A 20860-nucleotide genomic window follows, 5' to 3' on the forward strand; every position below is an offset into this window, starting at 1 on the left:
GATAATGTTATCTATCAGCAAGAATGTTTGGCTATGGAATTGCAAGCCTCGGGTATCTTAGCGAAGATTTACTGAGATTTTTTAGAACATACTAAAATTGATAGCAACTAAAACTTTGACAGTACTCTTTTTTGGGCTAGATATGTGGATGATACTTTAGTAATTATAAATGAGAACACAACAGATGCTGCTACCATTCTTTTTAACCTCAACAACATTGACCCACACATAAAATTTATGCTCGAATCTGAAAATGAACAAAACAATAATTTTTTTAGATTTGACTATCATTAGACATTCAGGCTCCTCAAAATACAAAATTTTCAGAAAATCTACTCAAACAGCTTCTACAATTCATCAAGATTCTTCACATCTCCAAATCCATAAATGAGCGGCATACAATAGCATGGTTTATCGAGCTTTTACTGTATCAATATCCAAAGGAGATCTCAAAAAAGTGTTGAACGATATTCGTATGATTGCAAAATTTAATGGATACAATAGTTTTTTCATTGAAAGAATAATCAATAGATACAGACATTGATCTTTAACCACTTTGAAAAAAGAAAAACCCAATGCTTCCTTATTTTCTACCTTCACATTCAATAAAGATATTTATAAAGTCACTAACGTTTTAAAAAAACATAATGTGAAAATACCCTTTAAAACTAATAACAATGCAACAATCTTACATAACTCTACATCTATTAATAAGACCAATAGTTTTTCAAAATCAGGAGTATATAGGATCAAATGCAACAACTGTAATTTTTCTTATGTTGGACAAACTGGAAGGAGTTTTAACATAAGATACTTAGAACATGTCAGTGCCATGAAATATAATAAATTTTCAGCAGTAGGACAATACATGCATGATTACAATCACAAGTTTACTGACATTAAGCAGGATATGGAAATCCCCTAAATTATGAATAAAGGATCCCTCCTTAACATAACAAAAAGCTGCTTCATACTTTGGACCAATAAATATTACAATCTGAATGACATTTCCAAAAAACCAAATCTTTTATATGACCTGCTCATTCATATTTTCAGAAACACAAAATCAAATAGTCAAAATCCAATTTTTCGTTCTATTCAAGGTACTTTACTTCTGCAATCATCTGTATTCCCACATTCCTCAGCCCTGCCTTGATCCCCTTCTTTCCGCTTCCCTTCCTTCCCCACTCGGCCTTCTCTTCCTCCCCACACCTCCTCTTCAGTGCTTATGTAGAACCTTATCCATCCCACTCCTCAGTCACACCTCACATCCAGCTTCGCTCCACACGTTGCAGCACATTTGTGTACTTTGTGCATTGTTATGCCATTAGTTAAATTTAATTCTGGCCCAGGCAGCTAGCCACAACAAAGAAGTGAGATTGTTCTTTGCCCCTATTGGGATGATTCCAGCATTTTTTCTCATTTGCCTCATAGTGGCCATTCCTGATGAGAAGAGTTCCACAGGTCTCAGCTACAAGATGGAACTTTAAATAAAGAAGTGTTCTTATATTGGATGAACATAATGAAGCCATGTTGGAACGCTTGGAGAAAATTGAAGACATGAGCAAACAACTACTATGAACAAGCACATGGACTATGTCTGAAAATACTACAGCTAACATTCACTTTCTTGTTGGAATTCTTTTACCTTACGTGGACATTCTATGCAACAAACTGAAAAAGCATTTGCTAACTGAAATGTTAAATGTAAGAGACAATGTTAATAGCATCATTGTGGAGTGAAATGCACAAGAGGATAGAAGAGGGAAAAGAAAATGCTAGAGCAGTTATTACTTAACATTGCAGTGAAGGAGGTGTGTGACGTGATTTTAAACCACAGCAAAGAGAACTTTGACATTTCCAACCATTTGCTGGCCTCCACCTTCTTTGACAACCAACTCTTCTCATCCTACAAAAAGAAATTTCCAGATGAGAACCCTAACCTTTTCTTGACAAAAAATAATTGATAACTGAACTGAAGGTGATTTACTCCACAAGTGATTTTAAAGAAACAAAGAATGCAACCGACCTTAATGTTTTCTTCAGAGAGAACAATCCCAAAGAAGATTTCAGAGAAGAGATGAAACTTTTGAAATTCATTTCACTGACCTCTGACTTCTTCTTCTGAAGAAAGGTATTTTTCCACTTTAAAGCAAAGTAAGTCATTCCTGAGGGGTACAGTGAATGAAGAAAGACTGTCTGCTCTCGCTATGTTGTCCATCGAGAAGGAGATGACCCATAAATTAGTTGATTTCAATGAGATGATAATGAACTTGTGTTCTGCCAGGAAGGGAAGGAAAAGGGGATGGATTTTGTGCACAAATAGACGACAGCTGTTACTCCAATGCAAGTAATATCTTCAACATTAGACAAAACTGGATCAGCTTAAGGTAATTACACTTCATATTCTCTTTCATTTTTCATTGTTTTGGCAACTACACTGACTGACAGAGCAAATGCAACACCAAGAAGGAGTGGTTCGAAAGGGATGAAAGTTGGGGGAAAAACAGAGACGCACGGACGAATAATTGATGTTTATTTCAAACCGATATGCAGGTTACACAATGCGCACGGCATCGACTCAGTAGGATGTAGGACCACCGCGAGCAGCGATGCACGCAGAAACACGTCGAGGTACAGAGTCAATAAGAGTGCGGATGGTGTCCTGAGGGATGGTTCTCCATTCTCTGTCAACCATTTGCCACAGTTGGTCGTCCATACGAGGCTGGGGCAGAGTTTGCAAACGGCGTCCAATGAGATCCCACACGTGTTCGATTGGTGAGAGATCCGGAGAGTACGCTGGCCACGGAAGCATCTGTACACCTCGTAGAGCCTGTTGGGAGATGCGAGCAGTGTGTGGGCGGACATTATCCTGCTGAAACAGAGCATTGGGCAGCCCCTGAAGGTACGGGAGTGCCACCGGCCGCAGCACATGCTGCTCGTAGCGGTGGGCATTTAACGTGCCTTGAATACGCACTAGAGGTGACGTGGAATCATATGCAATAGCGCCCCAAACCATGATGCCGCGTTGTCTAGCGGTAGGGCGCTCCACAGTTACTGCCGGATTTGACCTTTCTCCACGCCGACGCCACACTCGTCTGTGGTGACTATCACTGACAGAACAGAAGCGTGACTCATCGGAGAACACGACGTTCCGCCATTCCCTCATCCAAGTCGCTCTAGCCCGGCACCATGCCAGGCGTGCACGTCTATGCTGTGGAGTCAATGGTAGTCTTCTGAGTGAGCGTAGGGAGTGCAGGCCTCCTTCAACCAATCGACGGGAAATTGTTCTTGTCGATATTGGAACAGCCAGGGTGTCTTGCACATGCTGAAGAATGGCGGTTGACGTGGCGTGCGGGGCTGCCACCGCTTGGCGGCGGATGCGCCGATCCTCGCGTGCTGACGTCACTCGGGCTGCGCCTGGACCCCTCGCACGTGCCACATGTCCCTGCGCCAACCATCTTCGCCACAGGCGCTGCACCGTGGAGACATCCCTATGGGTATCGGCTGCGATTTGACGAAGCGACCAACCTGCCCTTCTCAGCCCGATCACCATACCCCTCGAAAAGTCGTCTGTCTGCTGGAAATGCCTCCGTTGATGGCGGCCTGGCATTCTTAGCTATACACGTGTCCTGTGGCACACGACAACACGTTCTACAATGACTGTCGGCTGAGAAATCACGGTACGAAGTGGGCCATTCGCCAACGCCGTGTCCCATTTATCGTTCGCTACGTGCGCAGCACAGCGGCGCATTTCACATCATGAGCATACCTCAGTGACGTCAGTCTACCCTGCAATTGGCATAAAGTTCTGACCACTCCTTCTTGGTGTTGCATTTGCTCTGTCAGTCAGTGTATTTCAAATTGCAGCTGTGTGCCTTCAAAGGAAAGTCACATTGCTAATGAAGCAATGTCACTAGTGTAAACATCAAGTAACAATAAATTTGAACACATTATTTTTCAAAGCAGTGAACCCCCAGATGTTTTATCTAAGCACTGCCACTGCTTGAATAGCGGTTTGATGTTAGATAAGACAAATAATGGCCTATGTAGGGATTTTAATTTTTGGCATCACGGAAAAACAGATTTGTATATTTTCATGAAATAGTGTGTTTAATTTCAAGATAAAGACAAATAGAATCTTAGCTGTATGGTATGTAAAGAAACTTCAGCTGGATTGTGACTTCAGAGGGAGGCTAAATTAAAACTTGATGCTTCTCTCTAATGGTTGGTTTTACAGGAAAATTATTAATGACAAAATTCATGTAAAATATTATTTACAAATATTCTGCTTGTATACATTTTTCCAGTTCAGTGAAAAATAATGGAAATATGAGTGGTGGTCATGAAAACAGCCAATAATTTTGCAATCTATGTGAAAGGGAAGGAGGTTAGAACACAAAGACAACCAAATGTTTTAATATCACCATTTGTAATATCATTATATATTGTGTCGAATCTGTAAAGGATTGGACAAATAGACATTTCTGAATGACATTTAAAGCTTTCAGAGTGTATTTAATTTTTGTTTTGTTCTTTTTATTCAAGTTGAAGCTGTTTCCTTTTCAGTTTTGACTTAGTTAACATGCACTTTAAGCGGTGATAAGGGAACAGGGAACTGGAAATCAAGTAGGGATGACATAAAATTGTTAGTGTTGAACTGTAGAAGTATTGTAAGGAAAGGAATAGAATTAAGTAATTTAATAGATATATATTTACCAGATATTGTAATAGGAGTTGAATCATGGCTGAGAAATGATATAAGTTAATGGATGCAGAAATTTTTTCACGGCACTGGAGTGTGTATCGTAGAGATAGGATAGGAAGGGTGGGAGGGGGAGTGTTCATTCTGGTGAAAGAAGAATTTGTAAGCTACGAAAACGTTAAAGATGAGACACATGAAATTCTAGGTGTAAGGCTCATTTCTAAAGATAATAGGCAACTTGATATATTTGGAGTGTACAGATCGGGTAAGGGTAGCACTGACGCGGATTCGGAATTATTTGATAGGATAGTCAGCTATGTGGGAAACGACATGGAAAGAAATGTGATTGTAGCGGGAGATCTGAATTTGCCAGATGTCAATTGGGAAGGAAATGCGAACGACAGGAAGCATGACCAACAAATGGCAAATAAGTTAATATGGGAAGGACAGCTGATTCAGAAAGTGATGGAACCAACCAGAGGGAAAAATATCCTGGATGTGGTGCTGATAAAACCAGATGAGCTCTATAGGGAAACTGAAGTAGTAGATGGTATTAGTGATCATGAAGCTGTTTTTGTGGTAGTTAAAAATAAATGTGACAGAAAGGAAGGTCTTAAAAGTAGGTCTGTTAGGCAGTACCATATGGCTGATAAAGCAGGCATGAGGCAGTTTCTAAAAAGTAACTATGATCGGTGGAAAACGGTAAATAAAAATGTAAACAGACTCTGGGATGGGTTTAAAGAAATTGTTGAGGAATGCGAAAACAGGTTTGTACCATTAAGGGTGGTAAGGAGTCAATCAATCAATACTGATCTGCATTTAGGGCAGTCGCCCAGGTGGCAGATTCCCTATCTGTTGCTTTCCTAGCCTTTTACGAAATGATTTCAAAGAAATTGGAAATTTATTGAACATCTCCCTTGGTAAGTTATTCCAATCCCTAACTCCCCTTCCTATAAATGAATATTTGCCCCAGTTTGTCCTCTTGAATTCCAACTTTATCTTCATATTGTGATCTTTCCTACTTTTATAGACGCCATTCAAACCTATTCGTCTACTAATGTCATTCCACGCCATCTCTCCGCTGACAGCTCGGAACATACCACATAGTCGAGCAGCTCTTCTTCTTTCTCTCAATTCTTCCCAACCCAAACATTGCAACATTTTTGTAACGCTACTCTTTTGTCGGAAATCACCCAGAACAAATCGAGCTGCTTTTCTTTGGATTTTTTCCAGTTCTTGAATCAGGTAATCCTGGTGAGGGTCCCATACACTGGAACCATACTCTAGTTGGGGTCTTACCAGAGACTTATATGCACTCTCCTTTACATCCTTACTACAACCCCTAAACACCCTCATAACCATGTGCAGAGATCGGTACCCTTTATTTACAATCCCATTTATGTGATTACCCCAGTGAAGATCTTTCCTTATATTAACACCTAGATACTTACAATGATCCCCAAAAGGAACTTTCACCCCATCAACGCAGTAATTAAAACTGAGAGGACTTTTCCTATTTGTGAAACTCACAACCTGACTTTTAGCCCCGTTTATCAACATACCATTGCCTGCTGTCCATCTCACAATATTTTCGAGGTCACGTTGCAGTTGCTCACAATCTTGTAACTTATTTATCACTCTATAGAGAATAACATCATCCGCAAAAAGCCTTACCTCCGATTCCACTCCTTTACTCATATCATTTATATATATAAGAAAACATAAAGGTCCGATAACACTGCCCTGAGGAACTCTCCTTTCAACTATTACAGGGTCAGACAAAGCTTCACCTACTCTAATTCTCTGAGATCTATTTTCTAGAAATATAGCAACCCATTCAGTCACTCTTTTGTCTAGTCCAATTTCTCTCATTTTTGCCAGTAGTCTCCCATGATCCACCCTATCAAATGCTTTAGACATGTCAATCGCGATACAGTCCATTTGACCTCCAGAATCCAAGATATCTGCTATATCTTGCTGAAATCCTACAAGTTGAGCTTCAATGGAATAACCTTTCCTAAAACCGAATTGCCTTCTATCGAACCAGTTATTAATTTCACAAACATGTCTAATATAATCAGAAAGAATGCCTTCCCAAAGCTTACATACAATGCATGTCAAACTTACTGGCCTGTAATTTTCAGCTTTACGTCTATCACCCTTTCCTTTATACACAGGGGCTACTATAGCAACTCTCCATTCATCTGGTATAGCTCCTTCGGCCAAACAATAATCAAATAAGTACTTCAGATATGGTATTATATCCCAACCCATTGTCTTTAGTATATCCCCAGAAATCTGATCAATTCCAGCCGCTTTTCTAGTTTTCAACTTTTGTATCTTATTGTAAATGTCATTGTTATCATATGTAAATTTTATTACTTCTTTGGCCTTAGTCTCTTCCTCTATCTCGACATTATCCTTGTAACCAACAATCTTTACATACCAGAACAATTTCCCGTCGATTGGTTGAAGGAGGCCTGCACTCCCGGCGTCCGCTCAGAAGACTACCATTGACTCCACAGCATAGACGTGCACGCCTGGCATGGTGCCGGGCTAGAGCGACTTGGATGAGGGAATGGCGGAACGTTGTGTTCTCCGATGAGTCACGCTTCTGTTCTGTCGGTGATAGTCACTGCAGATGAGTGTGGCGTCGGCGTGGAGAAAGGTCAAATCCGGCAGTAACTGTGGAGCGCCCTACCGCTAGACAACGCGGCATCATGGTTTGGGGCGCTATTGCGTATGATTCCATGTCACCTCTAGTGCGTATTCAAGGCACGTTAACTGCCCACCGCTACGTGCAGCATGTGCTGCGGCCGGTGGCACTCCCGTACCGTCAGGGGCTGCCCAATGCTCTGTTTCAGCAGGATAATGCCCGCCCACACACTGCTCGCATCTCCCAACAGGCTCTACGAGGTGTACAGATGCTTCCGTGGCCAGCGTACTCTCCGGATCTCTCACCAATCGAACACGTGTGGGATCTCATTGGACGCCGTTTGCAAGCTCTGCCCCAGCCTCGTATGGACGACCAACTGTGGCAAATGGTTGACAGAGAATGGAGAACCATCCCTCAGGACACAATCCGCACTCTTATTGACTCTGTACCTCGACGTGTTTCTGCGTGCATCGCCGCTCGCGGTGGTCCTACATCCTACTGAGTCGATGCCGTGCGCATTGTGTAACCTGCATATCGGTTTGAAATAAACATCAATTATTCGTCCGTGCCGTCTCTGTTTTTTCTCCAACTTTCATCCCTTTCGAACCACTCCTTCTTGGTGTTGCATTTGCTCTGTCAGTCAGTGTATTTTCTTATATATATAAATGATATGAGTAAAGGAGTGAAATCGGAGGTAAGGCTTTTTGCGGATGATGTTATTCTCTATAGAGTGATAAATAAGTTACAAGATTGTGAGCAACTGCAACGTGACCTTGAAAATGTTGTGAGATGGACAGCAGGCAATGGTATGTTGATAAACAGGGTTAAAAGTCAGGTTGTGAGTTTCACAAATAGGAAAAGTCCTCTCAGTTTTAATTACTGTGTTGATGGGGTGAAAGTTCCTTTTGGGGATCATTGTAAGTATCTAGGTGTTAATATAAGGAAAGATCTTCATTGGGGTAATCACATAAATGGGATTGTAAATAAAGGGTACAGATCTCTTCACATGGTTATGAGGGTGTTTAGGGGTTGTAGTAAGGATGTAAAGGAGAGTGCATATAAGTCTCTGGTAAGACCCCAACTAGAGTATGGTTCCAGTGTATGGGACCCTCACCAGGATTACCTGATTCAAGAACTGGAAAAAATCCAAAGAAAAGCAGCTCGATTTGTTCTGGGTGATTTCCGACAAAAGAGTAGCGTTACAAAAATGTTGCAATGTTTGGGTTGGGAAGAACTGAGAGAAAGAAGAAGAGCTGCTCGACTAAGTGGTATGTTCCGAGCTGTCAGCGGAGAGATGGCGTGGAATGACATTAGTAGACGAATAAGTTTGAATGGCATTTATAAAAGTAGGAAAGATCACAATATGAAGATAAAGTTGGAATTCAAGAGGACAAATTGGGGCAAATATTCATTTATAGGAAGGGGAGTTAGGGATTGGAATAACTTACCAAGGGAGATGTTCAATAAATTTCCAATTTCTTTGAAATCATTTAGGAAAAGGCTAGGAAAGCAACAGATAGGGAATTTGCCGCCTGGGCAACTGCCCTAAATGCAGATCAGTATTGATTGATTGATTGATTGATTGAGTACCATAAGTAAAGAAAAGGTGGTAAATCAAGTCCTATCTACTTTGTAGGAACACGTGATAAGGTAAATGTTATTGCAGGTAGCTGGGTGAAGAGAGAGCAACAGAAAGAAGATACAAGAACAAACATGAAAAAATAAAAGTTCAAGGACAATCCCCACATCTTCATACACTGCTGTCTTCGCAAAAATAGGCTTGCTTCTTGTAAAAACCCCAGTTATTTCATATTTGTTTCTCCTTTTTATAATTGGTTTTACTTCACACTTACACAGATAGGTCTTATGGCAACGATGGGACAGAAAAGGGCTAGGAGTGAGAAAGAAATGGCCATGGCCTTAATTAAGATACAGCCCCAACAAGCAGAAACCATGGAAAACTATATTTAGGGCTGCTGATAGTGGAGTTCGAACCCACAATCTCCTGAATGCAAGCTTGATTTTGATTCCCAACATTTAATCAGGAAGGCTGGCATCAATGCTCATTGAGGGGCCATATATTCTGGTATGAGGTAGATAATAGATATTACTTTCACGGACCTGTCTGTCTCATCCTTGGTTTGAGACAATGAAAGTAACTGAGGTATGAGTAATGCTAATAACACCATTCTAGTACCGTGACAAATGGTGTGAATGTATGGCTTATAGGATCATTTGGAATGTGCATTTCAGACGGCTTGGGAGAATCTCCCATAATAGTACCTTCTGGCTGAGTAAGGAAAGCAAGACGGCCTTGCTCCTTATTCTGCTAGCACGCACTGTAAGTGATGCCTGAGCATTCTGTGATGGCTGATGGTGGAACTGTTACATACTGCAATGTAATTGAATGGTTAAGCCAGAGATTCTCGACAAAACCTGTCTTGTCCCACTACTTTATCCAGCACACATATTTTTCATATAGATTTGGTAAGATATGAACCTGGTATGCAGCAGTGAAAAGCTAACGTCTAAACATCTGGGGCACTCGAAGTTTAAGATGGGTAACTTGACTTTCGCTACTCTTAGTGACAGAATATAAGAATGGTTGGCTAAATTACTGTAAAAGCAGTGGCATGTACTGGACCCCTGCTGCACCGCTGGGGCAAATAATTTTGTATTTACATTTTCTTATTATTCCTTAGAATGTTTCTTTATCGTATTTACATTTTATTATTATTCCTTGGAACGTTTCTTTATCGTATTTACATTTTATTATTATTCCTTAGAACATTTCTTTATTAAGTTAAAAAAAAACTGCAAACAGTTAAGGCAAGGCAAATACAGCTGTTTTGATAACCCGTTCGCTCTACCACAGTCCAGTTCTCTCCAGCAAGCTGGGTTTCTTTGCTGGCGCAAAAGAGAACTACCCCAGTAAAATTCAAGTCACTTGGTTGACGCTTGTGCTTTAAGCGGGATGTGAGTTGTTGGCCTCGCTCGAGATTCACAGCATCTTACAGCGAGAGAGCAGCTAGCTTGGGTACATGTTAGTTGTGATAGTTGACACTCGAAGTGCTCAGCGTCACATGCCAGAGGCTACAAGAAGGAAACAGTATTGCCACTTGCACATAGTCTTGTAATAAAAAATACCCATTTTATGAAATCAATTGTAATAAAAGTTATCATTTTATTTTGGGGTTTCGACATGCATAAATTTTACGGGAGTGATTCGTTGATGGCACCTGTAGAGTATGTTTTTCAATGCGTGCAGAAAAATATTTAGGTTGCCCAGCATGAACGCAGCGCCAAGCACAAAGTACAAGAATTTTGTATTTGGTTGCTCTGTACGAGTACGTTTGCCTGTAAGGGTGATATATTGTGAATTTTTTTAGCATTCTTCTTGAATTATAGGTGAAGTTTTCTCAACTTCTATGGCATTCTTCATGAATATAACAGTGGTATACATCATAAGGAATATATTCCTTCGTTTATTGTTGCTAAACCTACGGTCAGTAAGGCAGTGAAACTGTTAAACTTCAGCAACAGTAAATACCTTCTAAATTTTGCTCATTCAGTTTAGGTTAGGCTTTTTAAGTTAAAAGACAAAGTGCAAGTATTTTTCTGGGAAAAACATGACTGTATTATTACAAAGCATCAGCGGGTGAAACTTTAAGTACATGGTTTAAAATTGTAGTAGCTTGAGTTATGATCATGTTGTCATTGTCCTGAATACCAATTTGGAAATATGTGCAAGTATATGGTTGAAAATATTCTCATTCAAGTGAGTTATAATTTCATAAGTTCTTTAATATCTAAATTTGATTGATTGATTGATTGATTGATTGATTGATTGATTGATTGATTGATTGATAGATTGATTGATGGATTGATTGATTTTATTTATTTATTTATTTATTTATTTATTTATTTATTTATTTATTTATTTATTTATTTATTTATTTATTTATTTATTTATTTATTTATTTATTTCTGGTGTGTTTGCTTGTTATATTTCCAGTTAGATATCAAGTAAGTTTATAAAATAGTATGGGCTTTAGAGGGAGTGGTGGGGCTGCAATTGCTCTGTTTTTTGATGCAACTGAGGTAACCAATGTGTTCGCTGCGTGCCACTATGTAAAAGTATAGAAAAGAAATGCCAGAGCAAATAGCCTACTACTCCCATGGATTATATGTAGTGGCAGTGAGCTGCCTGCTTTCAGTAAATCCTCATGTACACATTCCCCTTGCCTTTAATAATTCCTGGAATGTCCTTCTTGGGACCATTTTCTGCCTTAAAAGTACCTCTACATGCCCTTCCATTTTTCACTACAATTCACATGGCTGCCAATTATGCTTGTCATTATGTTATGCTTAGCTGACTTCTTTGCTAGATTCAATTTCCTAGTAAGTTCCTTCAGTTTCTCATTATGCCAACAACCATTCTTAACTCTTATTTCTTTTCAGCCTTTTCTTTGTTATAATATAGCAGGTTTTATAATTCCTTACCATCTTTAAAGGTACATACCTGTTTTCACATTCCTTAACAATTGCCTTAAACCCATCCCATAGACTGTTTGTTAAAATTTTCGTTTACCATTTTCCACTGATCATAATGAGGTAGAGAGAAGGCAAAACCCAGAGTCGGTGCATAAGCTATTTGTTTCCAATAACACCAACAGGTCTACTCAAAGCTTAACATCCCCATCCAATAGACGATTCACCATCAACAGTGTCATTTGCCCTTGCTCCATATAAGCAACATGGAGATATTTGGAGATGAATCCTTGCTTCTGACATGAAATCTAGCAATTTGATATACCACCACCTCTCACACCTTGTCGGCCAACTTTTGACGGTGGAATGTTTCTTCACCAGCATGACTCAAACCGGCTTTCCAATGGTATCAGATCATAAAGATTAAACACCTTAGTGATTATGGCCACCAGGAAGGTTATTAAAAAATGTTTATATTTATTTCCATTTAAGCAGCTGAAACTGTAGAACCTTGGTACTGCACTGAAAAAACCACTTTTCTTCCATTGAACTGAGTCGTCAATATGTTACTTTTGTTCTTTAATATTTCTACTAAACAATTGTCCTTTCATGGTATTAGCTGACATATCTAACCTTAAATAGAAATATTCTGGAAACAAACTTTGTTTCTTTCTGGTGGATCTATTGTTTAATGCTGAGAGGTAATGTTCTCTGTTTTTGTTCACAGCCTGTTCTGGGCAGACTTATTCAAAGGCCAGCAAAACTGGACAAGAAACTGATCCGTGAGCTCAAGAGTTTGGCTGATCCAGAAGACCCATATGACACCGTGATTGGCCGGACAATGTGCACTTATGACTTCTATGAAGGTTTGTTAATTATTGCTGTCTTCCAAGCTAATGGTACAAATAAATTTCCTTGCGCCAATCAATGGCAGTCTCACAGAACGTATGTGAAAGTTGTTTAAATAACAGTGAGACAACAAGAGGCAAGAGTGTATTAATGAACTTGACTATATTCAGTTCCTATTAGATCTGTATTGACTAGCAACATTCATCAAATCTGTGAAACACGTACTGCACTGATAAATCCACTTTTTTTTCCATTGAACTGAGTCGTTGATATGATACTTTTGTTCTTTAACATGTCTACTAAAAACAGTTATTGTTGTCATTACAATTAATATACAATAGTATATAGTATGTTTATTTATTTACTACATCCTAACATCGTATATGATTCGAGAACATATGTATTCTCTTCTTCAGCCATATCTCTCTCTCTCTCTCTCTCTCTCTCTTGTGTTCTTAAAATTGTTGTAAATTGCAAATAATTTGAAATGACTCGTATACAAATACATTACAGCTTATAAATCTCATGTTTATTCCGTATTGGCTCAACACAACTAAGGTTAATTTAAGAGTAAGTTCCCACCTTCCAATACTTAACAATTTCTATATAATAGACTTATTAATTACATAATATAATCCATATAACCTCTAGTACATGTTTCGTTCCGATATGGAACATCTTCAGCTAAAATTGGTAAAATGGCAAGACAATTAAAATACATTGATGTTAAGATGATACATAAGCTAAAAGATATGATAAAATGGCTCGAAAATTAAAACATATGATAAAGATGATGAGATAAAGTTCATTCATGTTGGTTAAAAACACAACAAGTCAGTTTTCAAGTGGCGAATTAAAAACAGCGATAAGGTTCTTCATGTTGGAGGCGTGTACATTTTGTCGATCTTGAAAATAAATTGAAGAATACAGGATTTTCTTATATGTGATTTATCGGGGAAATCTTGATAAAATAACCGTAGTTGAAGTTGAGTTTGGTAGGATTATTAAAATGTGTCTGAAACGAGAAAAGGAGAAGTGAAATAGAAAATATTTTGAGGAGAAAACCTTGTTAAAAATGTATGTTCGCGAGAAAGAAGGATAATAGAGTTGATTACCTTAAAGACAATCTTGTCGTATTTAACGTCCTCCCTTACGCCGTGTTGTTAACTGACTGAGTCCTGTGTACGTGTGTGAGGTGCTTGCGGTGGGCGGGGAGTATTGGAGGGAGAGGTAAGTGACGTGAGGAGAGCGGGTGAAGTGTTGCGTAGGGTGGAGCTTACTGAGGAGTGGTGTTGTGATAGGCTAGGGGAAACGGACGGAAAGGTAGGGGGATAATTATGTAAGGTGGAGCTGTTCGGAAGGAGGTGTGTTGGTTGTTTGTTGGGATTCTTTTTGATGGTTTTTCTGGATGAGTCTAAATTAGTAGCCTCTTCTAATAATATATTTATGTTTTCCGTAATTTCGTTAACATTCTGGTTGGGATTTCGCTTCTGATCAATTTCAATATAGATATTTTCAAGGATATTCATTAATTTACCTTTGTTTAGCGTTTGTAGAATGGTTAAGTCCCTTTCTATCGATGTAAAATTGTGTTTATATTCGGTCATGTGAAGACTCATGGCCGAGTACTTCCTGTGTTTTTCGGCATTAATATGTTAATATGAAACTTTAAATATAATTAAGAACAACTTAAAGACACACAGAAAACTTAGTAACCATGAAATAGAAGAATTTATGTTACTCCTAGAATTCACACTTAACAATAATTATTTTTCCTTCAATAACACAGTATACCAACAAAGTGGTCTTCCTATGGGATCTCCAGCGTCAGGTATCCTTGCTGAAATATACATGGATCACTTAGAAAAACATAAAATTTTAAATGATGAAAAAGGCATCATTATCTGGCTAAGGTTTGTCGACGACATCTTCGCAATTATAGATGAACAAATCAATAGTAGCACTAATTTATTAGACCAAATCAACAGTTTGGACCCTTTCATAAAATTTACATTAGAAACTGAGAACAATAAAAAACTAAATTTCCTTGATTTAACAATCGAAAGGAAAGAAGAAAAGTTGGCCTTTACAATCTTTAGAAAACCGACTCAAACTATAAATACCATACGAAAAGATTCATACCATCCTGAGGCACATAAAAAGAGTTCCTTTTTAAGCATGTTAAACAGAGCCTTCAACATTCCCTTATCTAAAAACGACCTCCAAAAAGAAATTAATCTCATTTATAAAATAGCGATAAGCAACGGATACACAAAACACTACATAGATAGATTAGTGAATAAAATGAAGAATAAACCTCAAACGCAGCTAGTAAAAGAACATAAAAAGAAGAACTTCGCCACCTTTACTTATAATAACGGGAATATTTACCAGATTACTAACATTTTTAAGAAATTTAATTTCAATATTGCTTTCCGCACCAATAACAACAATCAACGGCTAATTTTCAATCACCAAAGCATTGCAAGTAATAACAAATATTTAAATTCCGGGATATATAGGCTTAAATGCTCAAATTGTGCCACTTCTTATATCGGACAAACAGGCCGCAATTTCTCAGTAAGATACCAAGAACATATTAATGCCGAAAAACACAGGAAGTACTCGGCCATGAGTCTTCACATGACCGAATATAAACACAATTTTACATCGATAGAAAGGGACTTAACCATTCTACAAACGCTAAACAAAGGTAAATTAATGAATATCCTTGAAAATATCTATATTGAAATTGATCAGAAGCGAAATCCCAACCAGAATGTTAACGAAATTACGGAAAACATAAATATATTATTAGAAGAGGCTACTAATTTAGACTCATCCAGAAAAACCATCAAAAAGAATCCCAACAAACAACCAACACACCTCCTTCCGAACAGCTCCACCTTACATAATTATCCCCCTACCTTTCCGTCCGTTTCCCCTAGCCTATCACAACACCACTCCTCAGTAAGCTCCACCCTACGCAACACTTCACCCGCTCTCCTCACGTCACTTACCTCTCCCTCCAATACTCCCCGCCCACCGCAAGCACCTCACACACGTACACAGGACTCAGTCAGTTAACAACACGGCGTAAGGGAGGACGTTAAATACGACAAGATTGTCTTTAAGGTAATCAACTCTATTATCCTTCTTTCTCGCGAACATACATTTTTAACAAGGTTTTCTCCTCAAAATATTTTCTATTTCACTTCTCCTTTTCTCGTTTCAGACACATTTTAATAATCCTACCAAACTCAACTTCAACTACGGTTATTTTATCAAGATTTCCCCGATAAATCACATATAAGAAAATCCTGTATTCTTCAATTTATTTTCAAGATCGACAAAATGTACACGCCTCCAACATGAAGAACCTTATCGCTGTTTTTAATTCGCCACTTGAAAACTGACTTGTTGTGTTTTTAACCAACATGAATGAACTTTATCTCATCATCTTTATCATATGTTTTAATTTTCGAGCCATTTTATCATATCTTTTAGCTTATGTATCATCTTAACATCAATGTATTTTAATTGTCTTGCCATTTTACCAATTTTAGCTGAAGATGTTCCATATCGGAACGAAACATGTACTAGAGGTTATATGGATTATATTATGTAATTAATAAGTCTATTATATAGAAATTGTTAAGTATTGGAAGGTGGGAACTTACTCTTAACTTAACCTTAGTTACAAATACATTAGGCGAAAGTCACGTTATGAACATGGGAAAATTGAAGAGAGTTAAAAAAGCATGGTGTAAATGGTGAGAAAATGTGAATTCCAGGAATGTAAAAGAAGGGTTTTGCTGTAAATAAAAAAAAAAAAAAAAAAAAAAGTAAGATCTTCGGAAGGAAAGTTTTGTTTTGAGCTCTTGTTTTCAACTGACTTACAAAAAGTGTTAGGTTTTGGGCATTTGGCAGTGTGATTTAAATTTAAGTACAAATGTAACCAGGTTATGGTTCCACAATTTTACAAGTATTTGTCTGAATGAAACAAGTTTCTTGCTAGATCCAGATTGACAAGACATTTGTCTCGGTTCAATATTAAAAGCTGCTGCAGCAAATACAATTTATATTGAAAGAGGGAGTTTGGCAACAGGAAAGAAATATTTCATATTAGGAAGAAAATATTCATCAGTGCTGTTGTTGTTATAAATAAATAAATAATAAATACGGTACATTCCAGATTACAAAATATGACTACTACTTTTTCTTGTGGCCCACATGATCTTACACCCACATCCAGAGCCATACTTAGGCATGGCCCTTAATGAGCCTGCGACCAGGGCGGCAAAAGTGAAAAAGTCTCATAGTTCGAAAAAGAATTTGAGAATGCGCACACTGTAGTATTCATAAGTGAAAGCTCCCAACCTGAATAATGGAATTTTCATCCCACTTATGTGAAAGCTGTCAGTAATGATATTATAAATATCACCTCAATGTTAAACTGCAGTCCCCTTGATTTTGCGTATGGGTAACAAGATGACTTCGGACTGCAACTTAGTTAAGCAGGCAGTGAATCAGTGCCACCTTAAGACAACCCTGTGATGTTGAGTGAATCGAAAAGAACGCTAACTTTCTATAATATCAAGAGTTCAGGAGAAGTCCATGAAAGTGAAAGCCATTTTATTAGTTTTTTGTGAGTTTTATTAAGTGTTTTTTGTGTTTCAAAACATGAATGGTTGAAAACCATTACACTAAGTGGTGGAAATGATCATAGATGAGCAGAAGAGATAAAAAGGAGGGAAGTGAATTGTTCTCTCAAACACCAAAATTAGATTTGTTTTTCTGCACAAGACGCAGACTGTACCTCAAACAACTTCCTCTCATGCTGCAATCAATGAATATAAAAATGATGGTACCAGCACAGGAAACTTTGACGAGTATGCACCCAGTTGAAGTTGCGTTCCCATTGGTCTGCTGTTGGAACTGTAAGTAAAAATTTTGAAGATGATCTAGTACCAAGAGAAGATATTTTCATATCAAATGATGACTTTTATTTTTAGCTCATGAATAATGTTGAAAGTGGAGTGAAACAGAATCAGGGCAATTTCTTTAATTCTATGCAGATGTATCCAGACAGCAATTCTTGATGAAAGTGCTGTTTGAAAGAGATTTAAAATTGAGACATTATGAGATGTGAATATCTGGTTTGTTTCTGCAGCCAATGATCTTTTCTTGTGCTCCTTGTAAATGTTTTGGAGGGATATCCCAATATGCAATAAGCATGAAAACAGCGAGTAACAGAACATGAGAGTCCCAATCTCATTGTGATTGTGTGCTAATATTTTAGAGATGGGGCAGTGAATTGTGCAGTGTTGACAGCCATCTGCTCTCTCAGTTGGATTAAGTTAAATACCGTATTGGAGATGTGTACTCCAAAGAGTAAATGCTGTAGAAATGTGAATAAATAGGTCACCTGAAGAATGATTTTTAAAGTTCATGAAAAATCCTGGACATACTGGAAGAGAGCTGGTTAATGCTGTAATTACTCTCCTCTCATCCCACGTACTAGTCATAAGCAACTGCAGGGGCCAAACTTTTGACAGTGCTGCCAATATGTTTGGTACATATTCCAGCCTGCAGGGAAGAATTGGAGGCCAGTCCAGTAGCAGTTTTCATACCATGTTCAGCCTACTTCCTCAATATGCTGGAACTTGCTGCAGATTGGCTATTTTCTTTTTTTTTTTGAATTACAGAAAAAGCTTAATAATTTTTCTCAGCACCTACCCATTGTTGGGATGTTTTAGAGCTCTTTTTCATATTGGGAAACTTTTCTCTCAAAATACTTTCAGGAACAAGGTGGTCTGCTCAAAAGGATGCATTTAAGAGTTTAAATAGTCATTTTAAAGCCACTATTAAAGCTCTAAAATGTATAAAAGTAGATAAAAATGAGAAGTCATTCACTCAAGAAGAAGCAGAAGGAATTTAAAAAAAAACACTGAACTCTCCTCGAGTACTTACAGCTGCAATGTGGTGTATTATTCTGTAAAGATTCAATGCCGTCAATGCGAAATTACAATCCAAGGAAATAGATGTTTCCTGAATTAAATGAAATTGTCATTTAATGTCTATAGAAATATTGGTGAGAAAATTATTTAAAACATTCAACAATGGTAGAAACATATGAAAATAGATCCAAATTAATTAAAAAGTGCAAGAGATTCCTCATTAAGAGTCTAAATCTGAAACTGAACTAAGAAATGATGATGATGATGATGATGATGATGATGATCTAAATTGTATCCTATAGAGCAGTTATACAGAAATCTTGGAAAAAGTGTAAACAGAGATAAAACATGAATAACTGTATACAATTCATTTTCAAAAATATTCTCATTTTGATCAAACTATGCAGGAACTGATCCTGATGAAATTCACAAATCAGCTGACAAACTACAACTGACTTACCCATCGGATATCAAAGAAGCATTTGGAACAGAATGTATCCATCTGAAATCCTTTCTCTTAGATGAAGGAAAAAATAACCTCTCATCGCCAATTTTAAGCAAACTTCAGATAGCAAGACGCCTCTAGGAACTCTAGGAATAAAGATTCCACTAACACTACCAAATATGGTGTTAAAAGCATTTCTTATTCAGCAAGCACAGCCTTTAACAACCTACCTCCAAAACTGAATCAAATCAATAAGTTGTACAGATTTTAAAAAGAAGTACGCAGGTACTTCCTTGAACAGTATGTTGGAGAATAATTCGATAACTACTGTGTACCTATTTTTCCACGTAAGTTTATTTTATTTTGAATATCTTCTTTTTTCCATGTAAAATAATGATACTATGATGTAAATCAATATTTGTAAAACATTCCTTGTTATATACATAGGCCTATGCCTTATCTATTAACTGAAACTAAAAGCTGCCAAGCTGTGATTGTAAAGGGCAGTCCCTCCTTGAGCCACTAGCTCACTGGGACATTCTATAACAAATGAATGAATGAATGAATGAAATGAAATGTCGTATGGCTTTTTGTGCCGGGAGTGTCCGAGGACATGTTCGGCTCGCCAGGTGCAGGTCTCTCGGTTTGACTCCTGTAGGTGACCTGCGCGTCGTGATAGGGATGAAATGATGATGAAGACGACACATACACCCAGCCCCTGTGCCAGAGAAATTAACCAATGATGGTTAAAATTCCCGACCCTGCTGGGAATCGAACCCGGGACTCCTGTGACCAAAGGCCAGCATGCTAACCATTTAGCCATGGAGCCGGACAATGAATGAATGAATGAATGAATGAATAAATTAATATATGAATATATGAATAAATGAATTAATACATGAATGAATAGCTTTGAAAAGTCTACTTATCTACTCATACTCCTAACTGCTTGGCTGAAAGGTCCTTCTCAGCATTTACGAGGGTTGAAAACTATTTACATTCATCTCAGATCTAAAAACACATGTTGTATCTTGCAGTGTTTGCTGTTGAAAGCTAGACTGTGAAGATGTAAACAAATTTGTAAATGAAAAAGCAGATGTAAGTAATTATCCTACTAATTAGTCTTGTATTATTAATATTAACTTGACCAATTGGTAACGAATATATCTGAAACTAACATTAAAATTATCATTGGAGATTTTAATAGAAAGATTGGATGTGAGGGAGAGAACTTTGTGTTGGAATCCCAAATAGATCATGTGGCCATGGGTCGTAAATTTCATAAAGAAATTTATAATGTTAAGGTTCTGTGTGGTGTTGATGTTGATTCAGAACATTACATATCTAAGATTAAATTTAAATTAACTCCTAAAATGAAAAATAAACCACATAACCTTAATAGGAAAAGATTCTATGGTCCTAGTTCAGTCATTAATAATCAAGCATACTTTGAGAAATCCACAACATTTTTAAGTGATAGCTTGGGAACCACTATTAACAAACTAAAAGCCATAGCAGAGGAAGTTGCTCCCATTGAAAAAACAAAAAAAACATGCTTGGTGGAATGAAGAGTGTGTGTGATACAGCAATACTACGCTGGCATAAAGCCTGGTTGAATGATCAGCAACAAAAAACAGAGAACAACTTATCAATGCTAGACGATTAACGGTTAAGGAAATCAGAAGAGTTAAAATAAATCATCAGAAGGAAACATTGAAATCTGTTGATGAAGCTTTCATTTGAAATAAAACAAG

General features: G+C 37.8%; 1 protein-coding gene across 3 annotated transcripts in view; it reads left to right on the forward strand.

Moving 5' to 3' along the window:
- The window catches only part of LOC136857024 (uridine phosphorylase 1), a 331210-nt gene that overhangs the window by 263095 nt on the left and 47255 nt on the right, over positions 1–20860 (forward strand). For all 3 annotated transcript variants that reach the window (XM_067135371.2, XM_068225042.1, XM_068225043.1), the window contains one exon: positions 12580–12718. In XM_067135371.2, coding sequence (XP_066991472.2) covers positions 12580–12718 — 139 coding nt within the window. The remainder of the gene's footprint in view (positions 1–12579; positions 12719–20860) is intronic.

The sequence above is a fragment of the Anabrus simplex genome, chromosome 1 (assembly GCF_040414725.1).
Source record: "Anabrus simplex isolate iqAnaSimp1 chromosome 1, ASM4041472v1, whole genome shotgun sequence".
Taxonomy (NCBI): domain Eukaryota; kingdom Metazoa; phylum Arthropoda; class Insecta; order Orthoptera; family Tettigoniidae; genus Anabrus; species Anabrus simplex.